General features: G+C 40.1%; 1 protein-coding gene and 1 long non-coding RNA gene across 2 annotated transcripts; one reads left to right on the forward strand and one right to left on the reverse strand.

Moving 5' to 3' along the window:
* Positions 1 to 2,920: 2,920 nt before the first annotated feature.
* Positions 2,921 to 3,704, forward strand: LOC135263246 (uncharacterized). Its single transcript, XR_010332418.1, has 2 exons — positions 2,921 to 3,078; positions 3,545 to 3,704. It is a non-coding gene; the product is annotated as an uncharacterized LOC135263246 (long non-coding RNA).
* Positions 3,705 to 4,700: 996 nt separating this feature from the next.
* Positions 4,701 to 12,655, reverse strand: LOC135263245 (zona pellucida-like domain-containing protein 1). The gene is made up of 10 exons (XM_064351004.1): positions 12,559 to 12,655; positions 12,090 to 12,316; positions 10,628 to 10,815; positions 10,289 to 10,361; positions 9,519 to 9,616; positions 9,292 to 9,375; positions 8,780 to 8,951; positions 8,530 to 8,632; positions 7,775 to 7,807; positions 4,701 to 5,978 (listed from the first exon to the last, which is right to left on the reverse strand). Exons 1-10 carry the CDS (start codon positions 12,650 to 12,652, stop codon positions 5,821 to 5,823), a joined length of 1,230 nt encoding a protein of 409 aa, XP_064207074.1. The 5' UTR covers positions 12,653 to 12,655; the 3' UTR covers positions 4,701 to 5,820.
* Positions 12,656 to 16,149: the final 3,494 nt, after the last annotated feature.

A 16,149-nucleotide genomic window follows, 5' to 3' on the forward strand; every position in this document is an offset into this window, starting at 1 on the left:
GGACCAAATCCCATTCTTTCAACTTATGTAGAACGAAGGGGGTGAAAATAGGTGCTATGGCTTTTCTCACACTGTGAAGCAGCTCCGTGCTTCAGTCCCAGCTGCAGAGAAGATTTCTGTAGTAGAGAGAAGTAACCAGATCTTGCTCATCTTCATGGATAGAAGTTCTCACATGTACTTTATAATCACAAATGAAATTTTAAAATAATTTTAAAAGGACAGAACCTTATAAATGTACTTCATGATCACAAATGGAATTTTGTATTAAAAGGACAGAACCGGCAGTAGCATTTCAGAGGGAGAAGCAGTTGGCTTTGAAAAACATAAGTAGTTTAAGGCAAAACGCTGTGGTGCACTGATGAGCTCCATGGTCTTGGATTGAATCCGGGCCGTGCCAGTGCTGACTGTGGCCAGTAGCTCCATTAGGAGATGGACTGTTGTCAATTTCATCGCCCAGGATGTGAGATGGCTCAATCCATTATGGCCCCACGTTTCATTGCTATCTAGCCACCCCCACTGGTCAATTAGGTCCCCGTGGATTGCACATTAAAGCCACAATGAAAGGTCTTCTTCCGACTTCACTCTGTGAAAGTTTAGCTGTAGTCAGTTGCAGGGTGACTAAGCCACTTATTTTGGAGAACCGCAGATGAGCTGCAGCTGCCGATAGTAAGGCATTCCAGAATGCTCAAGTCCTAGTTTGGGTCCCAAATTAATATAAATAAATAAATAAATAAATAAATAAATAAATAAAACTTTCTACTCTGTAGAGGAATTTGATTTTGGCCAATGAGAAAGACAACATAAAACAGAGGAACATCACTGGCTCATCAGATAGTAACATGTTTTGTTATATATTCAAAAGACATTGCAATTTCTTCAAATGTTTCCGTCATGGTTCCATATTCCCTTTGCTACTTGCCATCGTGGTTTGTGCTAATCGACGCCTTTTCGTGCTAATCGGCTACTCAGTATCCCTGTAGAGGAAACTGAGTACTTATTCAGGTAACTCAGAGTGGTAATCTTCAGGACCGCCTGAGGGCGATCCGTAATTGCTTTTGATTATGACCAATTGTTTGCACCTGATTGAGAGCGCTTATATACGCTCACGTGAGATCTGTTCTTTGCTTTAGTGTCAACTCACGTTACACGAAAGCCGGTAACAGTGAAAAGCTCTCTTAGCGAAAAGTGTGGTAAGGAAAAAAATATAGGATTTTGAATATAGCTTTTTGTTTTGACTAGTAGTAAGAGTTTGGTCCTACTAGCCACTTAGCTTTATTCTTTATTTTCCTTAATACACCTTTTTTGCCTTCCTCATTACGAGGCACCTTTTCTTTTGCTTTTCTCCAGGCTGCACTGCAGTCTCTCCTAAAATTCTAGTCTCTCCTTATGCCTTAGTTTCATTCTCCTGCTGAGACATTTACTTTGTTCGGATATTCTCCCCTAGGAGTTGAGTCATTTCTTTTCGTTACCCCCTCACTCTTACCGAGACCTAGTGGTTTCCACTTCGGTGGTTAACTTACAGAAACCCCCCTTTTGAATTCACTGTAGTTGCATGTGGTCATTAACACTTCCTCACCCTCACAGTTTCACAACAGAATTGCAAAAGATTGGAAAAAATATGAACTGTAAATGGTCACGTTTACATAAACCTTTCATAAACCGCAGTTGTTGCAAGTAAGCAGGTTATACAGTTCTGATGGTTGGGAAAACTACATTTCTGCAACCACATGGTTCTCTTTTCTGGCCATTACAAGACTTTTGTTGTGTTTTCCCACAATTAACACATCTTATTGAGGTGATTCAAATGTATTATGTGGGCTTACAGATTCATTAAAAGGTCATGTCATATGTGGATATGGTAATTCAATTACAGCCTCCAAATTACTCACTGATGATGTCATTTTTAAAAACATTTTTGGTATTTCAAAGGGATTAAAGCAGCTCCTTCCCCAGGATTAGGAGCAGGACCTTACTCAATCATAGATATCTATGAATATTATTATTACTACTACTACTATGACTAATAATAATAATAATAATAGTTCCAATACTATTTTAAAACTATTTTTCACCCCAAATGGGGTGAAAAATTTTATATGATAAAATATATCTTTATTTGTTCTCTCTGAATCACGTAGGGTGATACAGACAGTGACAAATTAAATGAAAAACCAACATAATCTTAATAAGGCGTTGCGCCACCACAAGCTGCCAGAACAGCTTGATTGATCGAATCAGAAGTGGATTGAATCCAGCCCCATATCAGAAATCGGCATGCATGTTCTGACTCAATGTCCCTGTTCATTTAAGGACCTGCGAACAGGTCAGTTCTGAGAGGTCAGTTCTTTTTCAGTGGGCTCTGTGACAAATTACAGCTTTTGGGCAATGTGAGGCATAACTGACATTGATAAAGGAAAATGGCCCTGAGTGACTGTTTAAGTTCTGTATTTCCTCATAAAGGATGTGAAGATTGCAAGAACAGCAGTGATTTTGCCATCGGAATTACACAATGTATCACCCAATTGCACCGTGTAACACCAAGACAAGCGTTAGAAGTAAAAGGTAACAAATTAGAAGGAATGTGCTTTTGGCTTTGTATGAGTAAAAAAAAAAAAAAAAAAAATTGCAAAAGAAAGTTAGCTAGCACATTAATTTCAGAATCAGTTTATGCCTCCAAAGTGTGCCGTTTTTATTGTGAAACCACAGAACAGGTGTCAGAAGACCTTAAATTACAGCAGATTGCCCTTGTAGACAACCTCCCGCCTGGAAGTTCTGCAACTCTCTGCACCATCCTTCTCTTCTCATCAATTGCATACAGAGCTCGTTCTCCCCCACCCCCCCCCAACACACACACACACACACACACACACACACGTACGCATGCATTATAAAAACAGTCCCTCATCCCTCACCTGCTTACAGCTTCTCTGGGTTCTTCTTTGCTTAGTCTTTGGTTTTGAGAACACAACGATGGACCAAACACGCTCAGTACCTTCGTCTTATCTGGCCTGGTCAATTTTCAACACCCTGTGCTGCTGTCTTCCACTTGGTGTGGTTGCAATTATATTTTCCACCAGAGTGAGTAAATCATCAACTAATTAATATTTAATTAATATTGATATGTTAGAAAGTATGCTGGAATTTGAAACTGACAGTTGTGATTTAATTGCTGTATTTGTGTGTATGGTCAAATGCATGTACATTTTATTATTTTTTATTTATTTAAATGCAGACCAGGATTTAAATGTGTGCTTGAAATAGTTCATCCCTTTACACTCCAGGGAAATTCAATTTTTGACTATTTTAAAAGCAGAAACTGTTTTCAACAGTATTTTTTAAATTCATTTTTTCACCCAATTTTGCGTTTTGCTTTGAAAACTTGCCACTGAACATTTTGACATTTGATAGGTTTCTAGAGATTCAAGCACTTCAACTATGTATTCGGCTCAGGTCTGGTTATAAGCTGTTTGTTGCCCTTTCTATTTACTGGACAAGTCACATCTGATAAATGGGAGACCTCTGACTGGAAACATGCGTGTTGCAGGTGAATAGCGCAGTCGCCAGCGGGGACCTCACGACAGCAGAATCCGCCTCACGGACCGCCAAAATTGTGAACATCGTCGCCCTGGTGATAGGGCTTATTTTCATCATCACAGTCGTCTCGATCAACGTAAAGAATCAAAAGCACTGAAGCAGGCGCAGAATGGGAATGCCGGGGTGTTTTTTTTTTTTTTGTTTTCACAGTCCTGGAGAATTTCCATGACATTCCCAATGGCACATTTCCGCGCGTGAATGCACGCTTGCTCACCCCTTGCTTGCCAGAAAAGTGCATTTGTGCGAACAACACCAGAACCATGAGGTTTTGCTTGTCCATCAGATGCGTTTCACTCCTTGTGTATTAAATTGATGCTGTCTGAGCACTGTTTGAGATCCATCCTGTCTCTGCTTGTTTTTTCTTGCATACCCATAAAATATACTATAAAACATTGAACTTACACTAGGTTGTGTGTTAACCACACTCAGCAGACTATTCAAGATTACAACAAGTCAATAAAACTAATGCAGCCATTAGCTGGGGCTGCTACTGCCGATTAAGCACTGCACTGGTCTTTTGGCCTCACTGGCACCCATGGTGCCTGACCATGGGGCATATTCTTAACTAGATGAGTCACCCAACAGCTTTTTGTTCTGTGTTGGACTGATTATTTCAATTAGAACATTCAGAGTGAGTGTTCCTGAAAAATAAAATACCCCTGTTGGGATTAGACTTTTAATGCTACTTTTACTGTTTGCAATAAATCATAGTTACGAAAACAGCCAAGATACCCAATGCAATCATAAAAGGTGTAAGTATACACTGTAAACAGATAATAGACAACGGTACATTCAAATTACATGTTGATTGGAACTTGAGGGTGAGTTATAATTGTCTCAGCTTGAACTTGAACTTCACCGTCAGAACCTTAACATCTACATTCAAGACATTTTTGAGGAAAGTACATTGTTTAAAAATGAACATCACGTTCAAATAATCCACATTTATTGGTAATATACTTTACAGGCAGTGTGTGTTGCCCATCCCTTCAAAACACCACTATTTTACCACACTTCCACCATTAATCAGATGCTTTATGCTGAGTAAACTGAAATTGATACATTTTGCTACAATTGCTGTTCACAAATCAAAGTTGCATGCCAGAAACTGGTTGCCATTTTATTGAGACCACAATATTGTAATAATAATAATCACAATAAAATATTTTATTCATACAGTACATCAATTGCAATGTGCTTAGCTGGAGTTTAAACCTCAGGTTTATACTTTGACACAACACAACTCTATTTCAACTGGAACAGCTAATCCTTATTACATGGCATTATATCATCAAACTCAAAGTGCTCAATATTATAGCACTGGAGGATATATGTCAGTAAATAGTAAACCCATAATAACAATAACTTAGAAATAAAAGCAAATAAAAATGCAAAGAAACACAGCAACAAAAGAAGGAAATTGTGTTTAATAAAAAATATATGTGGAGATTCAATGGCATTTTTAAAAAGATGACTGTCTGAGCAGGCTAGAATAAATTCAAAATTAGATTGCCAGCCAGTCCATATTACAAGAACAAGGGTAATGTTTTGGTGGTTCTCAATGTTTGTTTACAAACAGGTTGCAGGGCTCTCTACATACAGAATCTTGCAAAATCTAGAATCTAAAAAAGTGCACTGCCACTGAGGACGTTTCTGTACTCAAACCAAGAAGTGAAAAAGGGGGGGTACAAGCCTTAAAATACAATAAAAATGAGGAACTGAAAACTTTTTTAACCTGGGTGTAGAGTATTATTGAGCATTGTTCTTGTCTGGGACCAAACAAAATGATCTCAGGCTTGTTATAGGGAAGCATCAGGAGATTTCGGAGTCATCCAATATTGCATATCTTTAAGGCTATCTGGGTGTAGCCTGTCTCATAAGTGGAAATCAATAGGAAATCGACCCCCAACCTGCCCCCTGTTCCATTACATATTCATACATACATATGGATAAATAGAGCACAGCCAAAACATGCTAAAATAATGTTAGCTAAGGAAGGTACCCCAAGCTGTATCCAACGTTGTCACAAATTATTGTCAGTTTTTGCACCAGACATGCAAAGGAGGTAACAATATGTGAAGTGACCATTGAGACAGCTTGTAAAAGAAACTACCAATTACATTATGATAGGCACAGGTGTAGTGAATACAAGTCTTCAAAGGGTATTTTGAATTTTTTCACCAATAGTTATCCAAAGCCTCCCAATTTGTGTTGTGTGGGGAGGACTCAGTTGAAGGAACGCAGGAGAGTGCCCCCCCAGTGGAGCTTCTTGAACACCAACCACCCTCCTGCACCCACCACAGCCGTGCCTGCCGAGGCCAGGGTCAGCCCTACTGCCAGCGCAGTGTCACTGGACTGGTCTTCTGTTAGCTGCTTAGCACCACCTACAGGACAGACGGGAGAACAACATGTACAGTACAATTCCTACTTGTGCCAAGCATGTCTTTCTCAAAAAAATAAAAATAATGATAAAAAATTAAGAATCCTACGTTAACGTGACCTCTGAGTCTGATATTAACCTCTTGACCACAAGCACATAATTGGGCATGTGCATAAAAATAAATGAAAAGACTGGGTCAATGATCTTGAATTAAAAAATACACAAAGTAATGCAGGCCTATACATTGTATGGCCATACACACTATGCCTTGAATAAAAAGTTTCCCCCCCCAGTTCCCCCCCCCCCAATCACAGCACTCTACATCCGAGCATGGTACACAAGCACACAAGCACAAGCATGCACTCTTCAGAAACCACATACAATAAAAGCCAAAAGTATTAGCCAACTGTGATTTTTTTTTTTTAAACCTTAGGTAGAGAAGAATTCAGTTAATATATGCACATTTATTGAATAACAATCCTAATTATGCTTTTTTTTCAATTTCTACTTATAATAATACAAAGATTAGTTTTACTTAAAAATAATCTTAGACACTACTTTCCTCAAAGTAACCTCATTTTGCTTTAATTACAATTAAACAAATTAATGGAAGTCTATCCAATAATTTTGAAAATGGGGTATGGGAGGGAGGTAGAAGGGTAGTTCAATTGACAGAAATCTTATCTATTTTTTTTTTTACCGCAGGTCGTCTAATACCATTGGCCTGTAGGGCAAATAAAATAGGCACTAGAGCTAAGAAATATGGCAAAGAAGAAGGCACTAAGCTTAGATGTACAGGGCCAAGTAAACATTGTGGCAAGGTTATTCCCTGTGAGAAATTTCAAAGATGCTTAAGATTTCCTGGTGTTGTGTTCAGTGCAGGGTCCAGCTGACGGGCAAGAAAAGACCAGGAAGATCAAGAGGCAGTAGACAAATATCTTGTGGTGTCTACCAAAGAAACCATTGTAAAATTGCACCACAATTACAGGAAGAACTCAATGCAGCAAGAGAAAAACCAGTTCCCCTGTCTATAGTGAAACAGCAACTATGATCTGCTGGTCTAAAAGAATGTGCATCTGCCTTTTCCCAATCTTTTCGGTCCAGTGTTGATGGTGCATGGACCACTGGAGTCTTTTCCTCTTGTTAGCAGCACATGGCAAGGGTTCTTTTGCAGATACATACCTCAGCCTTTTTTTGCCATACTTCTGCCAATTTTAGTGCGTATTTTACTTGCACTGCAAGATAAAGAAATTAGACTACCTGGGGAATTTAAAAAAACATGAGGTAGATAAGATTTCTCTCTGTTTAATTACCCCTCCAACTCCCTCCCACCCCTCCGCCTCACATTTGGAAAATGATTGGATAGACTTCCAATTTTTAATAAAATTGTAATTAAAGCCATAAGAGGCTATTTCATGGAAAGTCATGTCTAAGATTACTTTTAGGTAAAAGCCATCTTTTGTATTATTGTCAGTATAAACTGAAATGTCTATACTTTGGTTGTTATTCAATAAATGTGCATATATTAACTGAATACTTCTCTACCTAAAGTCTTTTTTTTTTTACGAAACTATAGGTGGCCTAATATTTGTGGCCTGTACTGTACTCACATGCACACAAATGCACATCCTCATAGCCACATACAAAAAAAATCACATATAACTACATACAAACTCGCAGATGACCACACAAACGCACGCACGTGCGCAAGCATGCACGCACACATACGCACACATACGCACACATAAACTGTGCAATGAGAGCTTTTCAAACCAGATTCATTCAAATAAATCAACGTACCTTCTGAAGCAGAGGAGAGCTGGTCAACAGCGTCTGTTGGGAAAGTAGGAAGGTAAGAGAGGAATGGGGTTTAGTAAGGTACAGTGGACATGGTTGTACAGTAGGATTCTAACTTATTTTGACTATTTGCTTCCTCCTTGAGTATGCAGGTAGACTGCTTCTATACTACATTAATTTACTGCATGGGAGATGCATTTGCTGTTTTGTTAATATAAACAAGCCAATAAATCCCATAATTTGTGTTTAATAGTAATATTAATAATTATAATATGTTGCTTTGTATTAAATTTCATTGTATTATTATTTTTTTTTATTTTTTTTGCAAAAATAGAAGCAACAATACAACACAATACTAAAAACTACTCCGCTCATTTAAAAAGTCTATATACAGAGGCCCAAAAGCTACATTTCATTAAAATGCACTTGAAAGTCAAAGAAAACAAAATGACTTGGGCGTGGACATTATCCTAACTTTTGTGCTTCCTAGGAAATCAATAAACCCACTGGTTTTCCTGGCTAGGGTTCCTCTTTCTTCATTCCCTTTCATTCATTTGCCCTTGAACATTTCTCATTGTTTCTTCCACCCGCTATTATTCCTGCGTTAATTATCTGATATGTGGCACAATATCACACATTTCATTTGTAAAAGTTCCCAATTCTCTCTGCAGGTCCCTCAACGTTCTCAGCAGGGAAAACGCACAGCGCTGTGTCACATGGCACTGGTGGCGCTGGCTGCGTGCTGCTGCAGATCGTACCCAAGTCTCTGGTGTAGATGGGGCCCACCGAGATCAAGGTGGAATCGCTGGCCTCGGACCCAAATGGATCCACGTCCCTCCTCCTCCTCCTATTGCTGCAGGCCTGTGATTTTTTTTTTTAAAAAGGGGAATCTGGATCATAACCAATGTAACATACGGTGCGTCAGCGTACGGTCAAATGTGAAATCTAACAGCATCACCTTTGCTCAGCCCGAGTTAATGAATCCATCTGCGTGCATGTTCCACTCACGTTCACCAGCTCCTGGCATTTGCTGGGCTCACAGAGCCGGACGATGCAGTGCAGGTAGAGGCTGGACTTGTTCAGTTCACGATGCTCCACAAAGCGGAACGCTTCAAACAGGAACCTGGCATTTGTGCCGACCCCATTCTGTGCCACCGTCGTCCTCTGGTCCACATTACACCTGCAGGGGCAAAAATAGAGCCGCCCATTCGAAAAAGCAACACAGGCAGAAATCTTAGACCTAAAGTGTTTATGTGAATAATTGTCAATATACAGATTACGCAATTAGAAGGAAATCTGTAAACGTGAGTATATAGTAGGTATCCTTTATCATATATATTCAGAAAAATATGCATTAGATTAATGTGTTAAATAGGCAATAAAGTATTTCATGCCATTGACTTTATACTTAAATTGTTCATACAATTTTTTTTGACATGTGCTTGAAATTCATATTTTTCTTTTACTTCAAATAAACGCAGACTATATTCCTGTTGGTTGTCGAAAGCTAGTCTCCATACCCAATGAAGAAGTCATGCTTTTCAGTGCTGGAGGCGTTGAAGGCCGAAGGGGTGGCAAAGCAGTGGTCTAGCAACAGGTGAAAACTGGAAAGCAAGAGGGCGTGAAACATCTGAGGAATCATATAAAAGTCTATGGCTCTAGGTCTGCATTATCCTGCTGCTTGATTTGATCGTAGTAAACAGGCTGTGTAAGTGTAAGATGAAAGGTGAAACTCTGAAATGCTTACCTTCCAGTCAGGTTTGTGGCTTTGACCTCCACGTAGATCTTTGTACGCAGGGAGAGGCCTACCTCAGGCACCACCAGCGGATGGCCATAATCAGTGTCCTGAAAAAATAGAGAGAGAGAGAGAGTTTAATCTACAAAATAACAAAATACTATGAACAATAATAATAATAATAATAATATCAAATTTGTATTTTTGGTTCTGAATGTATTTACCATTTTGGGATGATTTCAGATCTTTCTTCTCATTACTTACTTTTTTCTCATTACATAACATTTGTCTCAAATATAGAAATTTTCCATAGAAAATTGACAGAGACACACTTGAACCTCCAAAATAAGAGGAGTAAATGCAAAAGATGAGGAACACACTCTACACACACAATATGACCACTCCATTCAAATACATGCACATAACAGGGGACTCTGCCATAGCCTGCGGAACAGTAAGTGACAAACACACAAAGCACCTTTAACCACAGTCCTGAAATACAACCCCCTACTTCCTGCTGACTGTCATGATACTGTTCTTTTGTTAATTCAGTGTACATTATCTCGTATTTCTCATTTCTACTTCATTATATTTCATTATTGCTTACCATTGCAAATGCATTCTGGAACATGAATAAATGCATCGTGCAAGTAAAGCAAATTGAAATTGGTACAGAGATATTTGAGAGGTTAAGAGCAAGGAAAAAGAAAGAAATGAAAGAGATTGTCTTTTCGGCCAGAGTTTATTTCCTCCGTTTGAATGGTATTATATTACCCACTCACGTTGTACACGTTCATGCTGAGGGTGCTGAGGAAGCTGCCATTGTTGCCGTTGGTTGCCACAGAGACTGAGGACCTGTGAAAGAGGAAGCAACACACAGCGTTTAAATTGCATCATACTGCTGTTACTCAAAGAACAACTGTTCACTGTTCATATTTTACTGACATTATGCCATTATTCTTCTATTCTTTCATTAATGGCTTACATAATTGTTTATGTATAAATGTTCAACTGCCTTTTAATTTTTATTTATGGTTATGTTCTATTTTTCTTTGATATTATTTAAGGTTATTTAAGATTCATGCATCAAAGGTGCCCTACAAAGGTGGCTTTTTACTCACGCTACTATTTGAGTGTTGTTGAGCAGGTACTCCAGAGGGTAGCGGCAGGAGAAGTGGTAGTACAGGTCAGTGGTGTAGCTGATCAGCCCAGAGGAGGAGCGTGGTGTGTCGATGAAGCCTGTGATGATGACAGACTGGATGCTGGAGAACGAGCTGAAGACCCCAGGACCAGGAGTCTCATCCACAATCTGTCCCCAAACAGAGACCACAGCACTGTGTTTAATCCATCAGTTCCTAAACCGAGGGACCAAAGTGTTGTGTTTAACACAGTCCCTGTCTAAACTGAGAGACCACCGCACTGTGTTTAACACAGTTTGTCCCTAAACTGAGAGACCAGAGCACTGTGTTTAACACAGCTTGTCCCTAAACTGAGAGACCAGAGCACTGTGTTTAACACAGTCTATCCCTAAACTGAGAAACCAGAACATTCAGTTTGATAGTCTGTTCATAAACGGAGAGGAGAGAGTGCAGCGCACAGTCTGTCCCTAAACAGAGAAACCAGAACATTGTGTTTAACACCGTCTGTCCCTAAACTGAGCAATCAGAACATTGTGTTTAACACCGTCTGTCCCTAAACTGAGCAATCAGAACATTGTGTTTAACACCGTCTGTCCCTAAACTGAGCAATCAGAACATTGTGTTTAACACCGTCTGTCCCTAAACTGAGCAATCAGAACATTGTGTTTAACACCGTCTGTCCCTAAACTGAGCAATCAGAACATTGTGTTTAACACCGTCTGTCCCTAAACTGAGCAATCAGAACATTGTGTTTAACACCGTCTGTCCCTAAACTGAGCAATCAGAACATTGTGTTTAACACCGTCTGTCCCTAAACTGAGCAATCAGAGCACTGAGTTCACGCGGACCGGCCCTAAATTGGAAGGCCAGGGCATTCGGACTGAGAGCTCTGAGAGCCTGGAGTGCTGTATTTAACACAGTCTGCACCAAGACAAACAGCTTCTGCTGCCAGTGCTTTTTAAGCTGCTTAGCTGTTTTTAGTAGTGTTAAACCGAATGCTCCCATACTGATTATACTGCGCTCTACATTCACCTTGCAATACATTTACACGAATACAGCACGGTCACAATTATCATAAAATAGGTCTGAAAAGAAAATAATTGCAAATGTTTTGCACCATAATTAGATGTTCAATTTCTGGCTTGTATCTTAACTTTACCAATTCAAAGATATTATGTTTATTTGAGCTAATGATATACCGGAACTTTCAAGTCAAATCAAGTCTGCCATCATATTGCCAAATCCTTCCATAAATGTATGACTTACATAAATTACAATGTCACTAAATTGTTATTTTGTCATAAAAAGCTTACAGTTTATTGATTGCTGCCAAGATAACGCATATGAAAGGAGGGGAAATTGTGAACATTTTTTTCTTCTTTCCTTTGTTTCTGAAGAGCACCTTCAGCACCATCCGGTGGGAGCTGCAGGAAGTGTCACCCACCTGGAGGGACTGTCGGCAGGGGTTTTCTTGGCTGTGATTGACAGGCAGCTGGTAGCGGATGACGGGCAGGTCTCCGCTGGTGTCCACCGTGCCCTGGCACTGACTTTCATTGTGCTGGCCGTTCAAGGATAGGTCAGCGGGATCAAAGCCCGCCCACTGCGCTGTGCACAAGTTCACCTCTAGACTTATCAGGCTGGTCCCGCAGTCCACAGTCAAGTCATTATTATCTACGCACAGAGACAAGAGGAAGGTCAGGTACAGCTGTCTTTCAGCATAAGAGAAGCCCTCTCCTTTTACCCATTTTTATCTCCTTTATTTAGTCATTTCCAAAAAACAATCTACTTTAATGTTATATACTATTATTATTATTATTATTATTATTATTATTATTATTATTATTATTATTATTATCGTTATTATTGTTATTGTTATTGTTGTTGTTATTATTATTATTATTACAGAGACTTACCTGGAATCCTTTCATATGTAGAGGAACAATTGTACACCACTGCACTCCCCTCCTGCAGGACCATAGCCACAACGGCGAGACACAGGGACAGCATTCTTTCACACTGCCACAGAGACAGAGAGAGCACAGTCACGCACTGCCATAGAGACAGAGAGAGCACAGTCACGCACTGCCATAGAGACAGAGAGAGCACAGTCACACACTGCCATAGAGACAGAGAGAGCACAGTCACGCACTGCCATAGAGACAGAGAGAGCACAGTCACACACTGCCATAGAGACAGAGAGAGCACAGTCACACACTGCCATAGAGACAGAGAGAGCACAGTCACGTACTGCCATAGAGACAGAGAGAGCACAGTCACACACTGCCATAGAGACAGAGAGAGCACAGTCACACACTGCCTTAGAGACAGAGAGAGCACAGTCACACACTGCCATAGAGACAGAGAGAGCACAGTCACATACTGCCATAGAGACAGAGAGCACAGTGACATACTAACTCAAAGACAGAGAGCACAGTTACACACTGCCATAGAGACAGAGAGAGCACGGTGACATACTAACACAAAGACAGAGAGAGCACAGTCACATACTGGCATAGAGACAGAGAGAGCACAGTCACACACTGCCACAGAGACAGAGAGCACAGTTACATACTGCCACAGAGACAGGGAGAGCACAGTCACACACTGCCACAGAGACAGGGAGAGCACAGTCACACACTGCCACAGAGACAGAGAGCACAGTTACACACTGCCACTGAGACAGAGAGAGCACAGTCACACACTGCCACAGAGACAGAGAGAGCACAGTGACATACTACCACAGAGACAGAGAGCACAGTTACACATTGCCACAGAGACGGAGAGAGCACAGTGACATACTACCACAGAGACAGAGAGCACAGTTACACATTGCCACAGAGACAGAGAGAGCACAGTCACGCACTGCCATAGAGACAGAGAGGGCACAGTCACACACTGCCATAGAGACAGAGAGAGCACAGTCACACACTGCCATAGAGACAGAGAGAGTACAGTCACATACTGCCACAGAGACAGCGAGAGCACAATCACACATTGCCACAGAGACAGAGAGAGCACAGTGACATACTACCACAGAGACAGAGAGCACAGTCACACAGTCACTAATGCAAGAAAATGGTCTTTTTAAAGGGCACCTTCAGGTCTTTCAATGGAAAGTGATCAGCGCAATACCTTTAAACCAGTTCCTTTAAACTCAGTTCTTCCTTTCTTTAAGGAATTAAGTTTTTAACTTTTCTGGGGAAGGGAAACTTCAAAATAATCAATACATTTTGAAAATGAACCACAAAGTTTGTGGATACACCAAAAAAGCGATCTGTGTGTCCAACCAAAGACCTTCCCTGGGCTCTCGTTTTTATGAAATTTATGCATTTACTTTATGTAGTTCTAAAGAAAAGAGACGATGGAAAGACGGGCATCCTACCTTGTGGAGTCTGAAGCAGTGTCAGTGATGGTGGGGTGGAGGGGTTTAGGATTATATAGTGTCCCCTGGGTACATCTCCCTTACATTGGTGACATGGGGGTGTGTGTCCCTTAGCCCACCTCTCCTTTGGCTGAACACAAGCACAACACCGTCCCACTCTCGAATTCAAATGAAGCGCAGGCCCCCCACTGACGTCAGACACCCACAGTTCATATGCTGTCAGACGTCCTCCTTGGGTTTTTACTGCCATTCTATAGCCAGTGTCACATGTCACTTTTCTATGCATTTGAAAAGGATGAGTTATGTAATGAGAAAAAAGATCGCAAAACAGGCCTAAATGGAAAATATACATTCAGAACGTAAAATACAAATGCTTTTATTATTATTATTATTATTATTATTATTATTATTATTATTATTATTATTATTATTATCTATCCATTCATTCATTACATATACTCGCTCATCTTGGTCAGGGTCGTGGGAGGTGTCGCTGGATTCTCTGTCAAATCAATCTCAGTATGTGTCCTTGCAATCAATCAGGAATCTTCAGATCTCTACTGTCTGTAATTCACCAGCACAGTGTTTCTCAACAATATGCAATGTGTTCGTTTGCCTTTAATAAGGATTAACTGAGCTGTCCATGAATATTGAACTTTTTAGATCTGCATATTTAACCTGTGGTAAATTCCCCATGAAGCAGATTTACTTCTGGAGAAATCCTTACGCTAGTGGCATGATAATATAAGGATGTTTACTCAAGGGTTTTCACCTTGAAAATATTATAAAATAATTTATGATGCACTGGCAATCTCTGTCTTCATGCGGAATTTGTGCACCTTTACCTGTATTTCCTATTCTAAAATCTTTTCGGGACGTTTCTGGGCGTGGCACTTTTTTCTGTGTGGGTGTGGCTACAAAGCCTGTGGTTTGGAATCCAAAAAATCCCAGATACAGCAAAAAGACAAGGTGGCAGGGCTCATTGAAGAACTAGAATTAACCTTGATATTGCTTTTCCTTGGTGGCGTCAGCTGAAGTTCACCAAGGGGATGTAAAGCAATGCGGAGTTGGCTTGATTTTTGTTGGATCTGTAAGTAACATTAGTGCAGTCCAGCTAGCTAGTGACATTTGGGTGGATCTGAAATTTTAAAAACAAAAGTCCCAATGATGAAACCTCTATTATGTTCAACATGATGGAATTAATTAAGCTAATCTAGTCAAATCTGCCATCTTATTGTCACTCATGTTAATGTTATCTCTGGTTATTTAGCTATGTTATGTTGGTTGCTCGGGGTGAGTTGGCGGGATTGACAATGGAGGAGGAGACTTCTTTGATTATAAACACAGAACCACAGCAAGGCTAAAAAACCATGCATAGTATGCCTTTAAGCTTAATTACTTGTTCAAATAGTTTTACTAAGTCCCAGTGAGTAAGGGGAAAGCAGTGTGAGATCCCAGGAGCAGATGTCAGAAACATTGGTTAGGAAAATTGGAAATCTCAAAAAAGTAGAAAGAGCACAAACCTTGTATATTAAGAAAATTATAGAAAACTTTCAAACTACAGTATGCAACTACTGTATACAAACTTGTGGTGGGGTATGGATCTTCATTCATAAACTTCATCGGGGTGAGTAAAGGGATTGCCACTGGTGCATTCTGGTTACATAAGCATGTACTTGAACACATACTCCAGTGGGTAAATCAGTATTGCTGTGTCTGCTGGTCCCAGAATGCTTTGTGTCATCCCTCAGAAGAAAGGGAGAGAGAGTGTAAATTGTTGTGTAAAGGGTAGAACCTTCTCTTGGGAATGACCCATTAGGAATAATGGAAATTTGATGACACGGACCACAATGCATGTCACTCAGATCATCGGCAACCAAAAACAGTCTTTGTTAACATCAGTTGTATGTAATCCTACTGGTCCATTGTTAGACTGCTGGTGCATGTCTGTCCATCATGGGAGTCCAGACTACTGCTTTTTTTGTACTGTAAATGTACTGTAAATCGCTGAAACAGCCCCTTTGGCAAAATAACACGTTTTGTGACATTATACTTGTCCAGTGACTGAAATCTGTCTTCCGTGAGATATTTTTCCCAGAGATACTGTAGGAGATTCCATCAT

This window comes from Anguilla rostrata, chromosome 9 (genome assembly GCF_018555375.3).
Source record: "Anguilla rostrata isolate EN2019 chromosome 9, ASM1855537v3, whole genome shotgun sequence".
NCBI classification, from domain to species: Eukaryota; Metazoa; Chordata; class Actinopteri; order Anguilliformes; family Anguillidae; genus Anguilla; species Anguilla rostrata.

Coding starts and splice junctions, on each gene's coding strand:
- LOC135263245 (XM_064351004.1), bottom strand. CDS start 12,652: ATGCTGTCCCTGTGTCTCGCCGTTGTGGCTATGGTCCTGCAGGAGGGG. Junction 12,317..12,558: donor TACATATGAAAGGATTCCAG/GTAAGTCTCTGT, acceptor CTCTGTGCGTAG/ATAATAATGACTTGACTGTG. Junction 9,376..9,518: donor GCCACAAACCTGACTGGAAG/GTAAGCATTTCA, acceptor CTTGCTTTCCAG/TTTTCACCTGTTGCTAGACC.